Consider the following 20,703-nt stretch of genomic DNA (forward strand, 5'->3'; position numbering starts at 1 on the left):
GCCAATAGTATTGTATCAGGCTGACATCTAAAGTCTAACTAGATTATATTGAGGAAAATCTTCCTAAGTACAACAGCAGATTTACAAGAGAAAGGCTGCAAAAAATTAGTTAATTTTTGCATTTGCCCAGTCAAAGTCCAGATTGTGACCTTTTTGAAATGCTGAGGTGAGTCATTTTAAGAGCTGTGCAGAAACAAAACTCAATCATCTGAAGCAAAAAAGTATAGAAAAGTGGGTGAAATGTAAATGATAGGCAGAAAACAAAACGTTGATGGTTCTCCAAGATGTTCAATCATTAGGGGCACTTAGTTCTTATCATTCCCCACATTGGCTTAACCTTTAATTAATAAAAATAGTGCAGAATCTGTTTTCATTTTGAAAATCTGAGATTAGAACATTTAGAACCTTGATGGGATTAGATTATTTTTTACTATTTACTAACATATAAAAGTCAAGAATTGAAAGAGCCTGTTAAAACGTTACTGTCCTTACAAAAAATGTAAATTATGTTTTAGAACTTAACTCTGGTTTAAACATCTAACAGTGTTCTATCTGACCTGTCTGCTGGGTTCATGCCAGAAACAGGACAGCTGCATTTATACTGACATTAAACTACACAAGTGGACTGTATTTTACTAATTACAGACAATTTATTGAACAAGACTTGGCATATCTCTAGTAAATGGGGCTAAATATAAAATGATTGATTCATTTTGGAGGTTTTTATTTGCAAAAGCACCAAGTATAATTTTTATTTAACTGTACCCCCTTGTGTCAGTTTAAATTGCTAAAATTCATTAACTTTGTGATGTGACAAAGTGTGAAATATGTATGAAAATCTTTACTCAGTGTATGAAAACCTCTTTAAAAAAAAAAAAAAAAAAAGATTTATTGAGCAGATTTTTACAAAAAGTATACACAGCCATCTGGCAGGGAAAAAAACTCATAGCAAACCTCTAAATAAATATTTTCATCTCATATTTCCACTTTCCAAGGAACGGCATGAGCAAAATAGAAGGTCATGATATCATCAGGATGCTGTCAGATAAGGGAGCGCGCTGAGACACAACCTGATCTCACAGCATCTGCTCATATTTAAAGTGAATTCCACAAAACTGTCTCATAATAGCTTCCGTCTCTGAAGTGTCAAAGCTTCACAGCGACAGTGAAAAACGTGTGTTTGTTTTCACGACGGCCCTGTGTGTGTTTTTGGCGTGTCACGCTCAAACATTCGCAGTACATTCTGCTTCTTGGCCAGCTGCTGGGCTGTTGCACCGGATCCGTCCTCAGAGTCCTGCAGTCCGAGTAGCAGCAGCGTCCGGACTGCTTCTGCATGCTGCCCAATGCAGGCCATGTGGAGAGCTCAGAGAGGGAGGACAAATGAAGAGCACATGGAGTAAAAGTTATTGTTCTTCACAAAGTTACATGTATCCAGCTGCAAATGAGAACACGATGTCTGACACACTGCTTACCGGTGCGTCCTTTTTTGTCCCGCGCGTGAAGATCTGCTCCAAGTTCCACTAATGTTTTAATTACGGCAGTGTGGCCCTCCTGAAAAACACCCAGCCTTATTAGTCTCAGATTGCACTGCTACCGCCGCCAAAAAGCTTTTTATAAAGGATTTTGTAACATTTTTAAACATTTCTTTAAGTCACAGTTTTTAGAGGGATTCTGTAGAGCGGCTTAAGTAGTCAGTAACTTCCCTGCTGTAGATATGTTTCCTAGTGTATTTATTTCTTTTCTAGAGGCTGGATACTATGGTTGACAAATCAACTTTAATTTCACAAGTCCAAAAGACGATTTTTATGCACAAACTCTTTGACCAGCATAATAGATGATAATATTCATAGAAATCTGTGGCTCTTTTAAAAGAAGAAAAGTTTGTCTGTGATACAAAACAATTGCCCTCTAATGTCAAACATGCAAGATCTTAAACTGTACCTGTCTGTCACAAGACAGTTTTAAAGTTTTTTCGCAAATGTTCTGTTGGGTCTCGACTTTAACTGGTCCATTCCCCCATAGGTCAGGCTCTTATTGCTGTTGCTGGAAGGACAGGCCTCACCATTCATTCCCTCAATTCTTCTACAACCTCTAATAGTTTTATCTTCCAGGATTCAGTTTCTTTTAGCTTCATATCGCCTAGTTGGGGGATTCCACTAACAGCATTTGAGAAAACTCAGATTTCACAGCGCCTGTAGATTTGGATATAATAAAGGAAGTTAGTGTTTAGTTCATTTAAAAATTACCTGAGAAAAAACCAACAGCTGCTGCATTGTAGATGCATTCTCAATAGAACTTATACACACAGTTAGCCAGAGATGGGAGTTGAGCATTTTACCTCCAGTCAGCTCTCATCTGTTGGTAATTTCAAAGGATATTTTATCAATGCGTGACATACATCAAAACTAAGATATTTCACAATTTTAGATTTGTAACTGCACCAACAAACAGCATGTCCTTACGCACAGTTTTATAAAATTCAGATGAAGTTTTCTGACCTGCTTTAAAGCGAAGGTTGTGATAATCTTAAACAGTTTTTTTCATGAATGAATTTATTTATTTTTAACATGTCATGTTTGGCAGTGTGGCTCTCAGGATTGATTTCTGAGTCCCAACAAGTGGAGGATCATGGATTTCGTTGTAATTCTCCACTGGAGATGTATATAAAAGACTTAATTAGAAATTGCTGAGTTTATTAAATGTAATCGACACGGAGATGGAAAAGAAAGCAAAAATGAGAAAAGAAAATAAGTGAGAGCAGTGGAGCAAAAGTATTTAAAGGGAAATGAGATGAGAGTAGAAGAGAAAAGGAGGAATAAAGAGAGTACGCCTTAGAAGTCTGCTTCTACACCTGCAGAAAGAGAGAAAAACAGAACCGAGAAACAAGGTATGTATATGCAATAACATCAATGTCACTGCATGCTATGAATTAATACTAGATGTATTTAGTTGCAACAACAGCCCAATATAGAATATCTGAATCGTAACACCTGTGTGTGTGTGATTCCTGTATTAGCTGTTGGTTTCTGTAGCACAGCTCGTTTCCTTTTATGGGTTTAGTTCTGACACACCACAATTGGTAGAAATTGCTTTTTGCCAGGAAAAGCCTGATTGACTTGATTTAGAAGTGAGCTAAAAAACTTCTTCAACAGGATGTCTGGTGGTAAAAAAAAATTAACCAGTGATATAAAACCATGTGGTGATAATGTTTGCAACGTACCTACATTTAAACTTTGTTTTTTCCTAAAGTTCACTGTTAATTTTCAGGAAGAAAACCAATCAAATGTACTGAGAGGGAACAGGTTCGGATGGTTTGAAAGCCTCTTGTCACAGACTCGTCTTTAAATGGAGTTTCCATCTGCAGTCACACGCAGCAATACAACGGCTCAGTGAGGAAGTAGGAAACCAGCTGTGGTCAGCCAGTGAACAAAACAATGACTCAAACGCAAGTCACAGCAGCGATGCTAAAGCAGAAGTGAACATGCTAACTACACATGCTCCCAGCTCATCTGTTTTTTAAACATTTATTCTTTCTGTAAGTTCCTACTCAAGACCTAAAGTGCAAATGTGCAAGAACCTCAAACTGATAGCTGCTGCTCTAACCTTTGCAGCATAATGCAGCGCAGTGAGTTGGATGTCAGTGGCTCTCTGGTTTACGTCCACAGCCAGGTCCAGCACCAGAAAACGGAGTGCCTCCTCCTGGCCAGTGACGGCCACCTGGTGCACCGGCTGAGCCCCGAGAACATCAGCAGCCACTGGAGATGCCTGCCAAACAATCACAGATACTGGTTGGTCATATTTGGAAAAGAGAACTACACCAACTTTACCCTTCTAGGAGGAACTTTCAGGAGGGTTTTTTTTAGTGTATGCAACATTTTGTAATAAATGTTCCCTCTGTGTTTTCATCCAACCATGCGTGTGATAGAAAAAACAAACAGACTCTAAGGTCCTTGATGAGCATCACTCTGCTTATACATGGAAAACATGTATAAGCATGTTCCTGATGTTCCTGAAACATCAGGAACTGGTGAACAGTGGACTGGTGAACTGAAACAACAGGCAGACTCAACCAATGCAGAATCAAAATATATATTTATATATATCCCTTCAACACTTAGATCCACCTGGTGTTTCTCTATGAGCAGCCTGACCACAGGGAGGTGTCCGTTCCTGACAGCATCCATGAATGGCGTGACTCCACAGCTGTCAGCGCTGTCTGGATCGTAGCCACATCTGGAAGAGATGCAGCAGAGCTGAACATTAGTCAGAGCAGGTCAGCGTATGGGCTCATAGTCTGGCTGCAATAGGTTGTTACACATTTTGAACCTTTTGATCCTATGACACATAGTTCATCTAAAATGCATTGCCACATTATGATGCATTATCCACTGCGATGCTTCCCAGTGGGGATGAAGCCTTCAGGATGATGTGGAGTGCTAACTGTCTTCCAGAGAGGAGGATCGGTTCAGTTCTGGTCTCCTGCAGAGCATTTAATGCCACATGTTTGTGGACTTGTCTTACAGTGATTGTCATGAATACTGTAGGAAGATTCTGGCTTTGCACAGTATGGAACCTTCCAATGCGTCACGCGATTTAAAAGATGAACCATACCGTTACATTTCCCCCTTACCTTTCCAGCAGGATGCTAACCACCTCCTCACAGCCGTGCATAGCTAGAAGAAGAGCAGAGAAGATGTTAGTAGTCTGCTATATCGTGATAATGCTGGATTCAGTCTTAAAGGGGCAGCATTATGTGTGTTCCAGGCAGTTTATAGCATAATCAAGTAACTATGTTAATTTCAGTTGTGATAAAAATGCTGTATGTATATCACATATGATTTAAAAGAAATTTTACTTTGTAATTTAGCGCCTTGAAATTGGGTCTCTGTATGTTTAAAAACTCCTGCTCTTTGTGATGACTTTCTGAAACTCCGCCTTCAGGAAGCCATCACAACATCTCTCCTCTATTAACTCCTTAACAATGTTTTTACCAGCGTTAAACTGAGAAGTAGCTCCTATAGTGAACTCAGCAGATGAGCAGTACCACCAGGTGTTTGCTAATTGCTGCTGGCTAGTCTGAAGGAGCTGAGCGGGAAAGACGTGGGGCTCCCGAGGGAATAACATTATAACAAGTCTATTTTACGTAATGCTGCCCCTTTAATGAATTTGCGGATAGAAGCATGCTCCACCTGCAGTGTGCAGCGGTGTTCTGCCCGTCGTGCTCTCACTCCTCCAAACGTCTGGTGCAGCTCGAAGCAGCAGCTCCACGACCTGAGGGTCACCCTCCCTGCAGGCGATGTGGAAGGAGTTCCAGCCGTCCTTGTTTCTCAGTGTGGGGTCTGCGCCGTGGGACAGCAGCTTCTTTATCACCTCCAGGTTCTTTCTGGTGCACGCCATCATGAGGGGAGTCCTGTGAGAGAGGAGTCACAAAACATGACTACAGGCTGACACAGCAATCGTTTTCATTGTTTTGTGATGTAATTGTTATAATATTTGTAACACTGGAGTGTGGGATACAACAGGGAAAAATCAAGTTATGTAAAATTATTGTTCCATACAATACACATACATTAAAAATGGTAAATTCTACAACATAAAGGCTCTGGGTTCAAAAGTCTGCTGCATCTTTCTTTGTGGATGTTCTCTTTATGCATTCATTGGTTTTCTCTGAGTGCCCTGAATAAAAACACACATTCCTTTTTTGACCTTCCCAAGCTGCCCTTACATTCCCTTACAAACATACTGACTCCATTTAACCTTTTCTCCAATTACAACTACAAACTGCAATGTTCTATTGGGATTTTTTGTGACAGACTAACAAAGATTAGTAAACTACTGTGAATTGGAGGGTAGATGATACATGGTTTTCAAATATTTATTTTTACAAATAAATGTCCTAAAACAAAAGTGAGTTGTATTTGTAATACCCTGCCTTCACCTTAAATAAAATCCACGTAGGTTGTGTGTGACTTATAACTAGCTTAAACTAGACTGAAAACTACAATAAACAGATGTACAAATGACAAAAATGTGTTTAGTCATAAACCAAATGAATTGTTCTAACTAAATACTAAATCAAACGAATGCTTGCCCAATAAGATAATTATACCTATTAATTTAACATCATGTTCTTAACATATTTCCAGGGCTCTACAAATGCAACTAAACCTAAAATGCTTTTTATTATATGGTTATCAGCTACAATAACTCTTTAAAGAATCTGAATTAATATAAGCTACACCAACAACTAAAATGTCTAAAACAATTAGTTATCTATTTTTACAGATCAAAATGATGAGAATGAATGAATAAAAGGAAACACGGTTTTTAATAAAGGTGTAAAGAGTAAAATATGAGTCGCTGTTCACTTTATCTGTTATAAAATATATCCAGATATATCCGCGCTAAAATCAAAGCTGAACAAATATGTTTTAAATACATCTACTGAAATTAAACAAAAACTCGTTCCTTCGAGCCGGATTCGAACCAGCGACCTAAGGATTTCAGCGTCAAGCCTCTACAGTCCTCCGCTCTACCAACTGAGCTATCGAAGGGAACTGCGTACCCTCCCTCAACATTGAGTTTTTAATCCAACAATGGGAGTTCTACGTCATGCTGGTATTTATAACGATTTTCATTCGCCTCTTACCAGTCTGCCCTCTTCAGGCTGTCCACGTTAGCTCCTTCCTGGAGCAAGAAGTCGACACACTCCTCATGGCCCATGGAGGCAGCCTCATGCAGCGGTCTCTTGTAGTCGTTATTGAACACTTCCACGTCTGCGCCAAGCTGCTGTACTAGGAACTTCATAACGTCCAAGTGTCCGTGTCTCGCTGCGTAGTGCAGCAGAGTGTCTCCTGAGCGTCCAAAGTGTTTGCCTCTGATAGAAGCAGTAGCTTCAGAGCTCCATGATGCGATGTGTTTCTGCAGACAGGTCAACCGTCCCTCCTGAGTTAGCTTCACAAGCCGTTTTAAACCACCTTCATCCATGCTCACTTATAAGACAAAACTAACTAAACTCCGGGGATAGACATGTTGGGAGAAGTATTTTCTTACAGGGGCTTTCTCAGAGGCTGTAAAATTAGATGGCCAAGCATAGATATTTACGGAGATTGTCTATATCCAGCGATCTTCATATTATCCAATTTTTCGCTAATTCTTTCTAACTTCATTCGAACTAAGCGTTCAATGTGAATAAGTGAAAACTTGTGTAACAGCACAAAATACCTTACTTTAGAATATGGTTGCAGAACTAACATACATCAAAGCTATTTCTTTGCAATAACTTCTAAGCATTTCAAACTAGCTCTTTAATGGAAATGTTATAAATTATTGAAAATATATAACAAATTAAACAGCTCATCAACAGTTGAAAAATAAAACAACCTTTGGAGTAAAATGTGCAAACAAAACTGTCTGACGCGAGGATCGGGCTACGCATTTATTGTCCTTTAAATCAAAACGAAACACTAAGAGTTATGGGAAATGTAGTTTTAAAGTGTAAAGTATGATTCTCCGCTCACTGATAAAAAAAATTAAATCAGTTATTTCAAGAATATAAGACACATTTAAATATCCTATTTAGAAAACACAGCTTTGTTTGCAGATTTTATTCCTTCACCATCAATGTGGCTGAGGTGCAACACGAAGCAGAAAGCCATGATCCAGCCTTCTCTGCAGCAGAGAGCGACTAGATAAAGGCGCTGGTGAACAAGACGAGTTAGACGGTGAGAAGAGGAAGATGAATAATAGAGAAGTTTAAGAAAAAGGAACAAAGGAATACATTTCTCCTTGATTTGTTTTACAACATGAACTGTGAAATCCAGGGATGAGACTGTCAACATCTCTTTAATGGTGAGTGTAGAATATTTCAGAAAGAATATTCAAAATGCTTACGATTTGTCTAACACACAATGACTAACACAAGCATTGTGCAAAAGTATTCATATTTTCTATACTTATTCACATTTTAAGTTACATCCACAAACTTTAATGTCTTTTGTTGGGATTTAATGTTATACAAGAACACAAAACAGTGCCGAATTATGAAGTGGAAATTTAAATGATATTGTGTGGGGTTTTTTCTTTTTCATATTAAGATGTGCAAAATACTGTGTGCATTTGCATTCATTCAGTTCAGTCAGTTCTTTGTGGAGCTGCCTTTCACTGCACCACCTTTGCACATCCAGAGACTGACACATTTGCCTGTTCTTCCTTGCAAAAAAGCTCGGCTGGATTGGATGAAGGGTGTCCGTTAACAGCAAGTTAAGTTAATTCTCAGTGAGATTTAAGTCTGGATTTTGACAAATGGACATGCTTCCCATATGGCATGATTACTTTTCTATAACACAGAAAAGTAATCTGTGTTTTCATCAGTTGTGGCAGATGGCTGCTAACACCGAGCCAGGTTCTAGTTCTGCTGGAAGTTTCCTCCTGTTAAATGGGAGTTTCTTTTTACACAGTCGCTACACGCTGGTCCAGGAGGACTGAATGCTGCCAGTCACTGATTGGATGGAATCTTCTGGATTTCCTTTGACAGAAAACCTTTTAATCAATTGGAACAGTAAACTGAACTTGACTCCATTGTTTGATAACAGGATCAATTGGAATAAATATATTTGACTTGGAATCTTCATGATTCAATTGAATGGACTTTTTTGTTGTTGTGAATTGGCACTATATACATAGACTGAATTGAATTTAAATTAAAGGTTTTCCACACATAACATTTTGCAGATAGGACAAATATGTCAATTTTAGTTTCAGCTGATCCATAGCACCACATAAAATCCAAATGAAATATGCTTGTGATCGTAATAGGCAGTGTTGTATAAAGTACTGAAATCTCAGAGTCAAGTAAAAGTACAAGTACCTCTCCAAAATACGACTTTGGTAAAAGTCGAAGTCACTGACTGAAATGTTACTTGAGTAAAAGTCTTAAAGTATCTGAAACTTCTTGTACTTAAGTATGGAAATTACTGTAAAAATGGATGTACTCAAGTAATGTAATGAAAAGTACAAGTAAAAAGTAAAACAAGGCAAGTTTGAATGACATTTCTTATATTTTGGTAAACTTGTCAAATAAACTTAAAATAATGTACCCAACCAAGTGCAGGCAAAATGAAACCTGCTAATAAATTGTTCCAGTTTTAAAGAGTAGCACATGTTAATGGTTTGTGGTTTTGAACTTGCATGCCTTTCCTATATTCGTTAAATTTAGTCTAAATTGCTATCGCTGTGGCTTCTGTCCCCCATTGAACTAGGGTGACCAGACGTCCTCTTTTTCCCGGACATGTCCTACTTTTCAGACCTAAAAAGATGTCCGGGGGGAATTTAAGAATTGTCCGGGATTTTGGTCAATTGCCTCAAAACACATTACATAGCTTACAGTGCATTATAGGGCACGGCGCTGCGTGTCACGTAATCCCTGAGCCGCGTCAGTGCGGGCAGCACTCTTCTCTGTTCGTCGTCCCCCCACCCACCCGGTGTAAGGTGTTCTGATTTCTGATTTCCCCAACAATGGGAGAAGCGAAACAGGTGTATCCTATTGGAGGTGATGAACAAGCCCAGGCAAGCAGGCTACGGACTTTGTTCGGTAGCCTACTTGCTACTTGCTAATCAGTAGGTGGGGTCAAAACACTTTGTTTCTCTCTCTCGCGTTTTTGTAACGAGTAACTAAACCACACATTGAAAATGTATCGGAGTAAAAGTACGCAATTAAGTTCGGAAATATAGTGAAGTAAAAGTGAAAGTCATCAAAAATTTTCATACTCGAGGAAAGTATGAAGTACTCCAAACTATACTTAAGTAAAGTAGTGAAGTATTTGTACTTTGTTACTATACAACACTGGTAATAGGGCGAAATAGTAGAAAGTTTAAGAATATAAGAATACTTGTGGAAGTCTCTGTGATGTACAGTATAATGTGATCTAGAAAGATTTGAACTCATCACAATGGAGCGGTGCATGCAGTCTGGTTCAATACCAGCAGCATGACTTGCTCAAAAGTAAAGAACATCCTGTTTTTACCCAGTTTATCCAGTCTGTGTGTTCCTGGGGCTGCTGCAGAAAGTCTATGACCCAGCAAATATTAATCTGGTATAAAAAGAAAAAAAAAAAGAAGAAGATATGGGTGGAGGAATGATGTGGATGAAAGATGAGTGCGCTGTAACTCATAGTCTCCAGAGTGGACTTCTAATTGTTCAAATCTAGAACAGAAATGATGGAAGTAGATCTGTTTTCTGGGAAAAAGTGTGTCTGCAGCCAAATGATTCCAGATGTGTGGAGGTTCTCCAAACAGTGACAAACAAACCTGAAACAAATGTGCTGTGAGAAGCGGACATTTTGTTTAATTTCTGCTGACATCAGGCTGAGTCATGAAAACGCTCTGCAAAATTAAAGCAGACAGAGGAGAAAGAAGCAGGCCTGTATGTTTACCTTTGGTTATTTCATAAACTCACATTATTGTCAGAGTTTCTATGAAGAATCACACCCATCATTCAGCAACATCAGCTACAGTGGGGGAAGAAAGGCTTTAAATTAATAGAAATCTGTGTTTGTTTAGTCCACCAGTGGAATAAGTTTGACTTTAGAGAGCTGGAATGCAAACTGAGTTTTTTCTTTAAACCTGGCACCAGGAAGGAAGGGAGCCGTGGAAAACAAAATCAGCCACATGTGCTGGCCGGTTTCTCTTGGCTTTAGGCGACCGTGAATTTCCTGCAGGTCAAATCACAGGAGCAGTTTGTCCGAGTCAGAGGGTGACGCTCCCAAAAACATAAGAGACAAAATTCTTGTGAAACAAATAAAACACATTTAATGTCAGAAAAAATAGCCTTAATAAATACAAAAAACAATTTTCAATTTATTGTTTTATTTCATAAAGAAATATAAGGCGGAAAAAGTATACAAGTCAATCTGGCCCTATATGAGAAAAAGCAATTGATCACTAAACTTAATAAATAGATGTGGTAGCTAACTGCCAAGGCGTAACTAGTAAGTTTTTAACATCGCTGTAGGAGCTATTTATCTATTTTCAGTTAAATCTTAGAATTTAGATTATTTAGTTTATTTGTATTTTTTGCTTATTTTTTAGCTGATTTATAATTAGAATTTTTGTTTAATTTGTTATTTAGAATAGGTTTTTGGCTAGTGATTCACTTAATTAGTTAATCAATTTCAGTTTTCGTGGGTGTTTCATGGTATAAATAGGTAGGTCTTAGGTAGCTCATTATGCACATGGGTAGTCATATGGTTTTTTACCAGTGCCAGTATCAGTCAGTTCCAGTCACTTCAGTCTATAACTTGTTTTGCTTGAACTGGAATAAAAGTAACTAGAACTGCATTTTGACTGTTTAGTAGTGATGGTGAGATGAAGCCTCATGAGGCATTGAACCACTTGAGCCAAATGGTTCGAGAAAGGGTTCATTTCTTGAGGCTTCATGTGCACAAAAAACCACCTACTGGCCAGGTGTATAATCACAGCCAGCTGTATCTTAACACGTGTGATGCATTGAATTTTTGTCTATTATGGCTCTTGGGAATGACTTCACAAAAGGTGTAGGACGAAATCATTTGTCTACATAAATTATGTATACACATATGTGTATAATAAAATATTGTTTGAATGTATTCTCTGTGTGTAATTATTCCCAAAATAGTAGTGTCATGTGATATGGCATGTTGTGTAATAAAGTTTTTCTGTGACTCTAGAAAAATGGCATGGGCTTAATCAGGCAGAGGACAGTGAAAGTGCTTGTGGAACTAGGGAGGGGGTAGTGAATAGGCTAATGCTTGTGTAACTTGGATGATTTCATGCATTTTTATTAAGAAACAACAATTTCTCCACAGTTTTTGGTTTCAAACGATTTCTCTTTTTTGACACTACATGGATGAGGTGTTATTATTGTACCCCAACTCCTTGGAGCACAATAAACACCTCACCTTTACAGAACATAAGAAACAGTAAAAAATACAGTTCCTCATAAGCAAACGTAATGCATCTGCAAATGTTCAGTTCACCTTACCTTGTTAGGGCTTATCAATTCGAAATCGAAAGAGGAGGGGAAATCCTCCTCTTTCTCGCCGGCTCCATCCTTCTCCTATCCTGTCCTCGTGCTCCTAAATCTCCTATCTATCTATCTATCTATCTATCTATCTATCTATCTATCTATATCTCTCCTAAACTCTCCAAACACACCAAACTAACTGTCTCAAACTAAATAACCATTATCCAAACGCTGCTATCCAAACTATCAAAACTCTATCCACTCTCTCAACTGACCGCAACTCGCCTACAACAACCCACATTTTGAATGGAGCCTGTGGGGTTTCTAAAGCTGTCAAACGCCGCGCCAACATCTGAGCCACTTCCCGAAGCAGTCACGTGGTACAGCCAGGCAGCGAGGCTTCGGACGTCATCGTTTTCGGCTCCTCCCCTAAATGAAGCAAGCCTCGATACGCGCTTTACGGAAACGCCCCCTCCATTACTCGACACACGCCTCGAAGCCTCGGCACATCACGTCACATCACTACTGTTTTGATCCCTTTTTTGAACTGCGTAAACCAGAACCCACGATGCATCAGGTGACTATTTGCGTTTAATTCACTTTGCTTTGATCACTTTTGATCAAAGTCTTGCGTTTTTTTGGGGGGGGGGGGTTATTTGAGTTTGAGACAAATAGTCACTACAATCGCCATGGAGAAATTCTGGTCCACTTTTCTCTGCAGAATTCAGTGGAACTGAGTGGGATTTATAGTTCTATCAATTATGACCAAATGTCCAAGTCCTGAAGCAGCAAGGCCTCCCCTGACCATCACACCACCTCTTCCGTGTGTGACTGTGAGTCTGCTGTTGTTTTTGTAAAATGCTGTGTTAGCTCCACACATGTCAGATGGTTCTTTTTGCTTTGCAATGATTTTGTACTTTAAACACTCCTAGGGATTCCATTTCTTGTCCAGAATCTTTCATATGGTTGAATCATGATCATTTACTTTAACAGTGAGTTGAGGTCGTTCTGGGGTCAACTACGACTGCCTGGATGTGCTGTCCTGAACTTCAGTAACCTGTTCATTGTTCCTTTTTCAAATTTTTTTCATGCAGTATTTGTTTTTGGAGAGCTTTACCTCCAGTAATATGCAGTCCATCCCAATAAAGTCCACAATGACAAAGTGTCAATATAACTGACAGTCTTTATTTCTCTTTTATTTTGTGTGTTTTGCAGATACTACTTGGAGGAATTATAAAATATGCCTCTCCTAAAAAAAAGTAAGTGCTAAGTAAGATCCAATCAATGCAGAGGAAACAATTATAAATGACAATGTTTAGTTTGCCATAGTTTTTAAAATGGAAGTCTATCAGAAGCAGCTGTTGCCAGTGACAGACTCTTAAGTTTTCCTCCAGGGAAAGGAAGCAGGAACTGTGTGAGCTGTGATGAAGTAACCAGATGGTACAAGTCTGTACAGAGTTATGTTTTATGAGTTTATTCACATAGAGAACAGCCAATTGGATTGCACAAACATCTGAGAGCTGCTCCAAAAGAGTAATCAGGATCAGCACTAAACATTATTCTCCCCATGTCTTTTCTAAGATTTGTTTCAACCAAGTGTATCATGTGTGGTGCTTGTTAGCAAACTGTGAGGCAGCATAAATCACATTCTCCCGTTCAGCAGTAGTGAAATCCTGCCAACTTTCTATGCGGACAAAAAAGAAATCCACCTACCTTTGTCAGGTAAAACAGAACAGAACTTCAAAAGCTCATAATTTGGTATTTAAAGGGCTTCTTACCTGTCAGCATTTTATGGAAAAGAATTAGGGTGTCATGTTCTGTGTTTTTCTGTGTATTTATTTAGAGTTTTCTGTGTCCCTGAGTCTTCGTGTTGTCCTGTTATCCCCACCATTACTCCCAGGTGTTTCTCATTCCCTAATTACCCCCCTGTGTATTTAGTGTCACCTGTGTGTCTGTGTCTTTGTTGGGTCCTTGTCTAATGTGCGCTCAGTCCTTCGTGTTGTCCATTGGTAAACCAGTTGCTACCGGCGTTGAGCCCTGGCTTCCGCTCAGTCATGCTGCCTGTGTTTTTGGATGGTTTGGATTTCTTTTGTTCATTAAATCATCATTATTCACTGCGTCCTGGGTCTGCTGCGTCTGCCTCACCACCGCATTTCATGACATAGGGCCACTGAAAAAAAAAAGAATTCAGACTTTTTGCCTAACATTCTGACTTCAATCTTAGAATTCTGAGAATAAAAGTCAGAATGAATTATATATTTATTTATATTTTTTATTAGCCCTAATAATTATTAGCCCCGGGGCGTGCCGTGGCAGGGGGTTAGCACGCCCCACACTTGGAGGCCTTAGACCCGCGGACGTCGCGGGTTTGACTCCCGGTCCCGACGACCTTTGCCGCATGTCCTCCTTCAAAAATGGCGCCGGCTCAGCTGGCTGCCTGCAGACGCAGCTCCCGTCGTGTGTGTGTTAATCTGTGTATAAAAAATTCTTGCTGTAACTGCAAAATAATTTCCCTGCTGGGATGAATAAAGTAATTCTTCTTCTTCTTAATTCTCTTCCAAAGCATTTTGTTTCTTTTTGGTACTGATAGTAGATTGTGGAAGCAATGCATAAAGACAAAACCACATAGACTCCTATAAACTTATAAAGGGGGGGCACAGAGTTTATTTCAAATAATTTGGGATCCTATTTCTTTCAGTGTGCCTGGAACATGAGATTTTTTTGCCAGAGGTGTTCTGCATTCTGAAAGCATTCTGAAATAATCGTTCGACTGAAGAGGCCAGAAGTGAGACGGTCTGAGGCAAAATAATGCCAAAATAAACAAACTGTCAACATTTGCACAGAATCCTAAAGATAGGACGGTATATAACCTGTTTAGGTTTATCAGCAAAACAAGTTGATTTGGTGGCGAGTGTCACTTTAAGCAGAGCAGTTCAGGTCTGTCAGTCTTACATTTTGTATTAAACCAAAGCAGGAGAACAGTGGGGGATTTAAAGTAGCCTCTTCTGTTATCCAGATGTGTTGCTGGTGAGTGACAAATACACCCTTTCAGCTCCTTCAGGGTTACATCACTTGTTGTGTTCAGTGTCACTATGAGTTTTCAATGTCTGGATTTGAAATGGCACAACAAAAAGCAGCATAACACATATATTTTCTGTGGTTTATTTAATTATTAGGGCAACTGAACTGGAACTGAATTTCCAATTAAATCAAATAATTGAGATAAAACATTATAGGATGACAACTCAGTCTACAATAAAATGAAAGGTATAGTACTTCAAGAATCACTTGTTTTTCTTTTTTTATCTTTGCATTTTACATTTCCTTCCATTGTTTTTTTCAGGTCCCTGAATTGTTTGTCTTTGATTAATTTACCTCTTGTTACAGAATGAAACCTTAGATGTTCTTCCTAGTAAATGTTGACTCTCAACTCTTTCCATGTGTCAGTCAACCAGGTTCTTATTGTGCTGCTGTTGCTGCTGGCATGTTTGCTTCTCCATAGTTCACTGAAACCCTCCACTCAACTACAAAAAGGTATGGCAGCTCAGATATCTGGTTTTCTGCTCTGAGCATTAAAGAGGCATTATTATGTGTTTTCCAAGCACTTAGTGCCACTTTATAGCACAGTCAACCAACTATGTTACCTCCAGTTGTTATAAAAATGATATATATATATATATATATATATATATATATATATATATATATATATATATATATATAATATTACATAAAAGAAATTTAGCATGAAATTGGGCATCTGCCTCTTTAAGAAACTCCTGCTCTTTCTGAAGCTCCGCCTTCATGAAGTCATCACATGGCTCCTCTATTAACCCTTTAACAACATTTTTACCAGCGTTACACTGAGAAGTAATTTGTATAATAAGCTCAGCAGATGTCCAGTTCCACTTCTTCTACCCTCAAAGGCAGGGCTAGGTCCACCCAGGTGTTTAGCATAGCTGAGTGGTTGCCATGGAGATTAAAGGATTTCTTAAACATGCATAAAAAAAAAAATCAAGGCAACACTCCAGGTATGTTTTAGATGAGGGAATAACATTATGACATGATGTAAAGCTCAAAAAAGTTGATTTTGCACAAGACTGCCCCTTTAACAATCCCACTCAGTGTATCCCAACCAAATCTAACTCATCTCCACTTTCCATTCTCGGTGCCTCTCAGCACACAGGCAGAGCCATGGTTTAACAGCTGACCTCCCAGCAGAAGAGGCTAAAACAGATGATGTTGTTCCTGTTATCATCTGTGCCTCCGAGGAGCGTACTGGGGCAACCATGGCAACCATCAACAGCATCATTAGTAACACAGATTCCAGTGTTTTCTTCTACATTGTTACTCTGCGTGATGCAGTCAAAATAGCAAGGTTTGTCACCTTCTTCAGCTTCAAATCAAGAATGAAGGTTTCCCTCACACCTTTCAGAATCCAGGTATCACTGTCCATTTCTCTCAAGGAGGTATATAGAGAAGACCAAGCTGAAAGTCATCCAGTATAAGATTTTAGAATTTAACCCTATGGTTCTAAAAGGAAAGGTGAAGCCAGATTCTTCTCGTCCTGATCTCCTTCATCCAGTGAGTTCTCAATTTTTACTCCTAAACTATGTTGTGAGTACATATGCTAATCTACAGTCAGCAAAGCTTCTGTTTCAGACACATGGAATAACTTCAACTATGTTTTACAGCTTAATTTTGTCAGATTTTACCTACCTCTACTAGGGATCAGCCACAGGAGAGTCATATATGTGGACGACGATGTCATTGTGCAGGGTATGTGTTTAAAAACTGAATCTGGGTAGAGTTTAGATGTTGCTGTCTCACTGCTGATACATTTCACCATTTTAGTATCATTAGAAAATATAATGAATTACACAGACAGACAGACAGAAGACAGACAGATACATACATACGTTGGTGGGTGGATGGACGAACGGACGGATAGAAAGATAGATAATGTTTGGTTTTGTTTTTACCTTCTCAGATTTTTGCAAATTCTTAAAATCTTTTCCAACATCCTGGACTGCCTATTTTAAATAAGCTATTGCAATGTCATTTACATTTTTTAGAACAAAGTGCTGCACTAATTAAGTTTAAATAAAGCTTTTGACAGAAGCTAATTAAATTATATATATATGTTAAAAAAAAAACTTTTGAAAATGTACAAAACAAATTTTTGAAAATAGTTGTGAAACAGTTGTCAGTGTTTTGCTGTATGCATAACTAAACTTTCATTGGAGATTCAGTGTTTGTGAAAGTTCCTTATTAAATCAGCAACAATAATAATCTATAAATGAAGCACTGTTCTTACGTTATATTATACGGCTCTATGGTTGATTAAATGATTCTTATTTTCAGGTGACATTAAGGACCTTTACAATATAAAGCTGAAAGCAGGACATGCTGCTGCTTTTGCCTCTGACTGTGACTTACCCTCCACACATGAGATGGTTCGAAGCATTGGCATGCAGGTGCATTTCTATGGTTTTTAATGAAAGTAACATTACACTGGATTGATTATGTAAATACACATTTATATAAACTATCCAATATTATATTTTCTGGGTTGTAGAGTGTAAGACAGATGATGGAGTTTATGTTGAAAGCTAAAGTCTGTTTTTTTCTGAGCTTGTTCCTCAGACCACCTACATGGGCTTCCTGGACTACAGAAAGCAAGAAGTGAAAGACTTGGCCATCAACCCCAACCACTGCTCCTTTAACCCCGGAGTATTTGTCGCAGAAATTAAAGAGTGGAAGAAGCAGAAGATCACCAAACAGCTGGAGAGATGGATGGAGAAGAATTTTAGGTGAATGGGAAACATTGTTTGTACAACAATGTTGTAAGAAAGTTAATACAAAATCCAGTCCAACAGTGGAGACATTCTGCTCATCTCCTTTTTGTTCCATTGGAGTCTCTGGTGCAGCTGAGATAACCAGAACCCAAACAGAGGATCATCACTGGTCAACACTAACTGGGCAGGCAGGTGCAGGGTGGGGTTGCTAACCACAAGCATGGTATTGTGAGTGCCAACAAATTCATCAGAAACTGGGTTGGCCTTCTCTGCTGTTGGAACCACATGGAGCAGGAGGCATGTAGAGTTGAATGAACCTGCAAGGGTAGAGAGAGTGTCTGCATACCACAGCAGGAGATTAAATAATTGTCGTGTTCTGTGTTTTCTGTGTGTTAATTTCGAGTTTTCGGTGTCTCCGTGTTGTCCTGTTCTCCCCTTGATTAGTTCCCAGGTGTTTCTTGTTCCCTGATTACCCCCAGTGTATTTAGTGTCACCTGTGTGTCTGTTCTTTGTCGGGTCCTCGTCTTATGTGCGTTCAGTCCTTCGTGTTGTCCAGTCAATTTACCAGTTGCTACCAGTTGAGCCCTGGCTTCTGCTCAGTCGTGCTGCTTGGTTGTTTGTGGACTGTTTTAGACTTATTTATCATTAAAACCGTCATTTCTCACGTTACCTGGGTCTGCTGCGTCTGCCTCACCACCTCACACCCGCAAATCGTGACAATAATGTTATTATCTGGACAATGCTGTGACATTTGGGTAAACACTGTAATAGTTCACATATGTGGAAAACTTATAGCATCTCATAACTGTGATGCTGATGCCACAGAATTATTCTGTGTCAGTCTGGTTGATCTGGAGATAGAAATATATATGATATAATTTCAGGTGTCTCAAAAAGGCAATGATGGTTTGTTATTTACTTTAAGATGTGTAGAATATTCACATTTTATACAGTATATACTGTATGTGTTTTTCTTTAGCTCATTGTATCATTTAGGCTTCTTAAGGATCATTTATAGATACAAAACATGAATTTGGCTCTGTTGGACATTACAGAAACATTCAAGTCCTTTTCTTCTGTTAGCACAACCGATCCACTTGGAGCAGTAAACATGTAGAGATGGAGTGAACTGATGAATGCTAGAGGTTTTTTAACATAATGATGGAAACTTCTATCAACAGTTGGTGCATCTGGTGAGATGCAGCATCTACTTTAGTGCTTCTGTTTGGATGTGCCTGATCAGTAACCCATCCCTCTCTCCAACAGGCAGAACATTTACAGCAGTGCTATGGCAGGAGGCGTGGCCACTCCGCCCATGCTTATAGTGTTTCATGACAAATACACAGCGCTGGATCCTCTTTGGCATGTCAGACACCTGGGTAAGATTCTAACTAACCTTTCAAACATGGCAGCGCCATGAGAAGAGAGAAAATCCAGATCAGAACTAATATTGCTAACTACAATGCCTGAAATCCAGACCAAAAGTAGTGAGAAGCAAGTAAGAATATGTAGTTTTATGGAAGGGAGCATTTTAGTGATTAAGAATAGTTTTACACATGGTGCCGCCACATCTGACTAAAGGATTTGTTTTGTCTTCAGGCTGGAGCCCCGATGCACGCTATGCAGAGAGCTTCCTGCAGGGGGCACACCTGCTGCACTGGAATGGCCCATTCAAACCATGGAATGACCCAGCCGTCCACTCGGATCTGTGGGAAAGGTGGTTCATACCTGACCCGTCTGGAAGATTCACTTTGACTCGGCCTGGCAGTGACAGCTAAGGCCCAGCGCTGCAGGGACTGATCCACACATTTCAAAAAGGAAGCCTTTTAGTCTGCTGCTCCACTAAAAGGCTGCCTTTGTGTTCTAACTAAGGGGGCTTCTTTTAACTCCTCCTCTCATTTTGTCCTCATCTTATAAGTTTGTCTTATGTTAAAATGTGAACTTAATATGTGGAATCAAGGTGATAATAATCTCTGAATTATTGGTCCATAAATTATAAATAGTGAATGCAGCTTTTCAGGTGATAAGTTTGATGTATTAGGAGTTAACCATTAAATAAACTCACACAAACGATTCATGGCAAAGTTAAGTTTTATGCATTTATATCTGTTTGATTTTCTTTAGGAACTCATATTGTATACATACAGTATATGCCTTTAAAGTAATTATTTTCTACATTATCTTCTGATTTCTATGTATTGAATATAATTAGTTAGTATATACTAACAGAGTTTAAATAATTAAAGTTGTAAAAGAAACAAGATTCTGGTATTTAAATTTTATGTGATTTGTTTTTATTGAAGTTATGAGAAGTGAAATAGGGAATTGTGTAGAATATTCATATTTCTTGTGGTGTATATACATATATTTTTAATTCTCAGTATTATTTAGGCTTATTAATGATCATTTACAGATATGAAAACATAGATTTGGCTCAGATAATTGAAATTCATTTAAAAATACCCAATAAAAAATAAATAAAAAATGTCTTGTACTTTTTCACCATTTTCTATGTATTTTAATATATACAATAATATTATTTATGATACTGGTGTGTGGGGTTGCCAAGAGATACCTGCATAAAATATCTTTTTTATTGGTATTATTTATTGTTAACATTTTCTGAAACTAAATTTTGTGCTTCCTTTAGCTGAAAGCATAATCATTACAATTAATGGAAAAACCACTTGAAACACATGATCCTGGGTGTAATGACGCAAGTTAATATATCTTTTATTTCCTGTCTTTATGGGTGACCTGTATGCCATCTGGCAAAACTGTCTTGTAACTAGAACAACAAACTTTGTTTTTTTTATGCCAGTTTACAGCTGAGCTCAACGATGCTGTGTGTAAGCCCCCAAATTTACTTGGAGGTCAAATTAAAAATGACGAATATTTTAGGGA

The 20,703-nt window shown here is 38.6% G+C and overlaps 2 protein-coding genes and 1 non-coding gene across 6 annotated transcripts; 1 reads left to right on the plus strand and 2 right to left on the minus strand.

Annotated features, from left to right (window-relative positions):
• Positions 1-421: 421 nt before the first annotated feature.
• On the minus strand, positions 422-7,057 carry ankrd16 (ankyrin repeat domain 16). Its single transcript, XM_005808156.2, has 7 exons — positions 6,650-7,057; positions 5,190-5,410; positions 4,631-4,673; positions 4,125-4,233; positions 3,604-3,765; positions 1,473-1,551; positions 422-1,362 (listed from the first exon to the last, which is right to left on the minus strand). The coding sequence occupies exons 1-7, from the start codon at positions 6,985-6,987 to the stop codon at positions 1,187-1,189; spliced, it is 1,128 nt and encodes a 375-aa protein (XP_005808213.1). The 5' UTR covers positions 6,988-7,057; the 3' UTR covers positions 422-1,186.
• On the minus strand, positions 6,467-6,554 carry trnay-gua. The gene is given in 2 exon segments: positions 6,467-6,502; positions 6,518-6,554. It is a non-coding gene; the product is annotated as a tRNA-Tyr (tRNA).
• A 655-nt stretch (positions 7,058-7,712) lies between the features above and the next one.
• Positions 7,713-20,252, plus strand: glt8d2 (glycosyltransferase 8 domain containing 2). Of its 4 annotated transcripts, XM_023349929.1 has the most exons (10): positions 7,713-7,851; positions 13,217-13,260; positions 15,449-15,535; positions 16,181-16,379; positions 16,468-16,585; positions 16,696-16,780; positions 17,366-17,478; positions 17,648-17,814; positions 19,066-19,178; positions 19,399-20,252. In XM_023349929.1, the coding sequence occupies exons 2-10, from the start codon at positions 13,242-13,244 to the stop codon at positions 19,575-19,577; spliced, it is 1,080 nt and encodes a 359-aa protein (XP_023205697.1). In that variant the 5' UTR covers positions 7,713-7,851; positions 13,217-13,241; the 3' UTR covers positions 19,578-20,252. The 4 variants fall into 4 exon arrangements, with proteins under 4 accessions (XP_023205697.1, XP_023205696.1, XP_023205694.1 ...); XM_023349928.1 differs by lacking the exons at positions 7,713-7,851; positions 13,217-13,260 and adding an exon at positions 14,538-15,268 and having other exon boundaries at positions 17,636-17,814; XM_023349926.1 differs by lacking the exons at positions 7,713-7,851; positions 13,217-13,260 and having other exon boundaries at positions 14,538-15,535; positions 17,636-17,814.
• The last annotated feature ends 451 nt before the right edge of the window (positions 20,253-20,703 follow it).

Source organism: Xiphophorus maculatus, chromosome 17 (assembly GCF_002775205.1).
Source record: "Xiphophorus maculatus strain JP 163 A chromosome 17, X_maculatus-5.0-male, whole genome shotgun sequence".
NCBI lineage: Eukaryota > Metazoa > Chordata > Actinopteri > Cyprinodontiformes > Poeciliidae > Xiphophorus > Xiphophorus maculatus.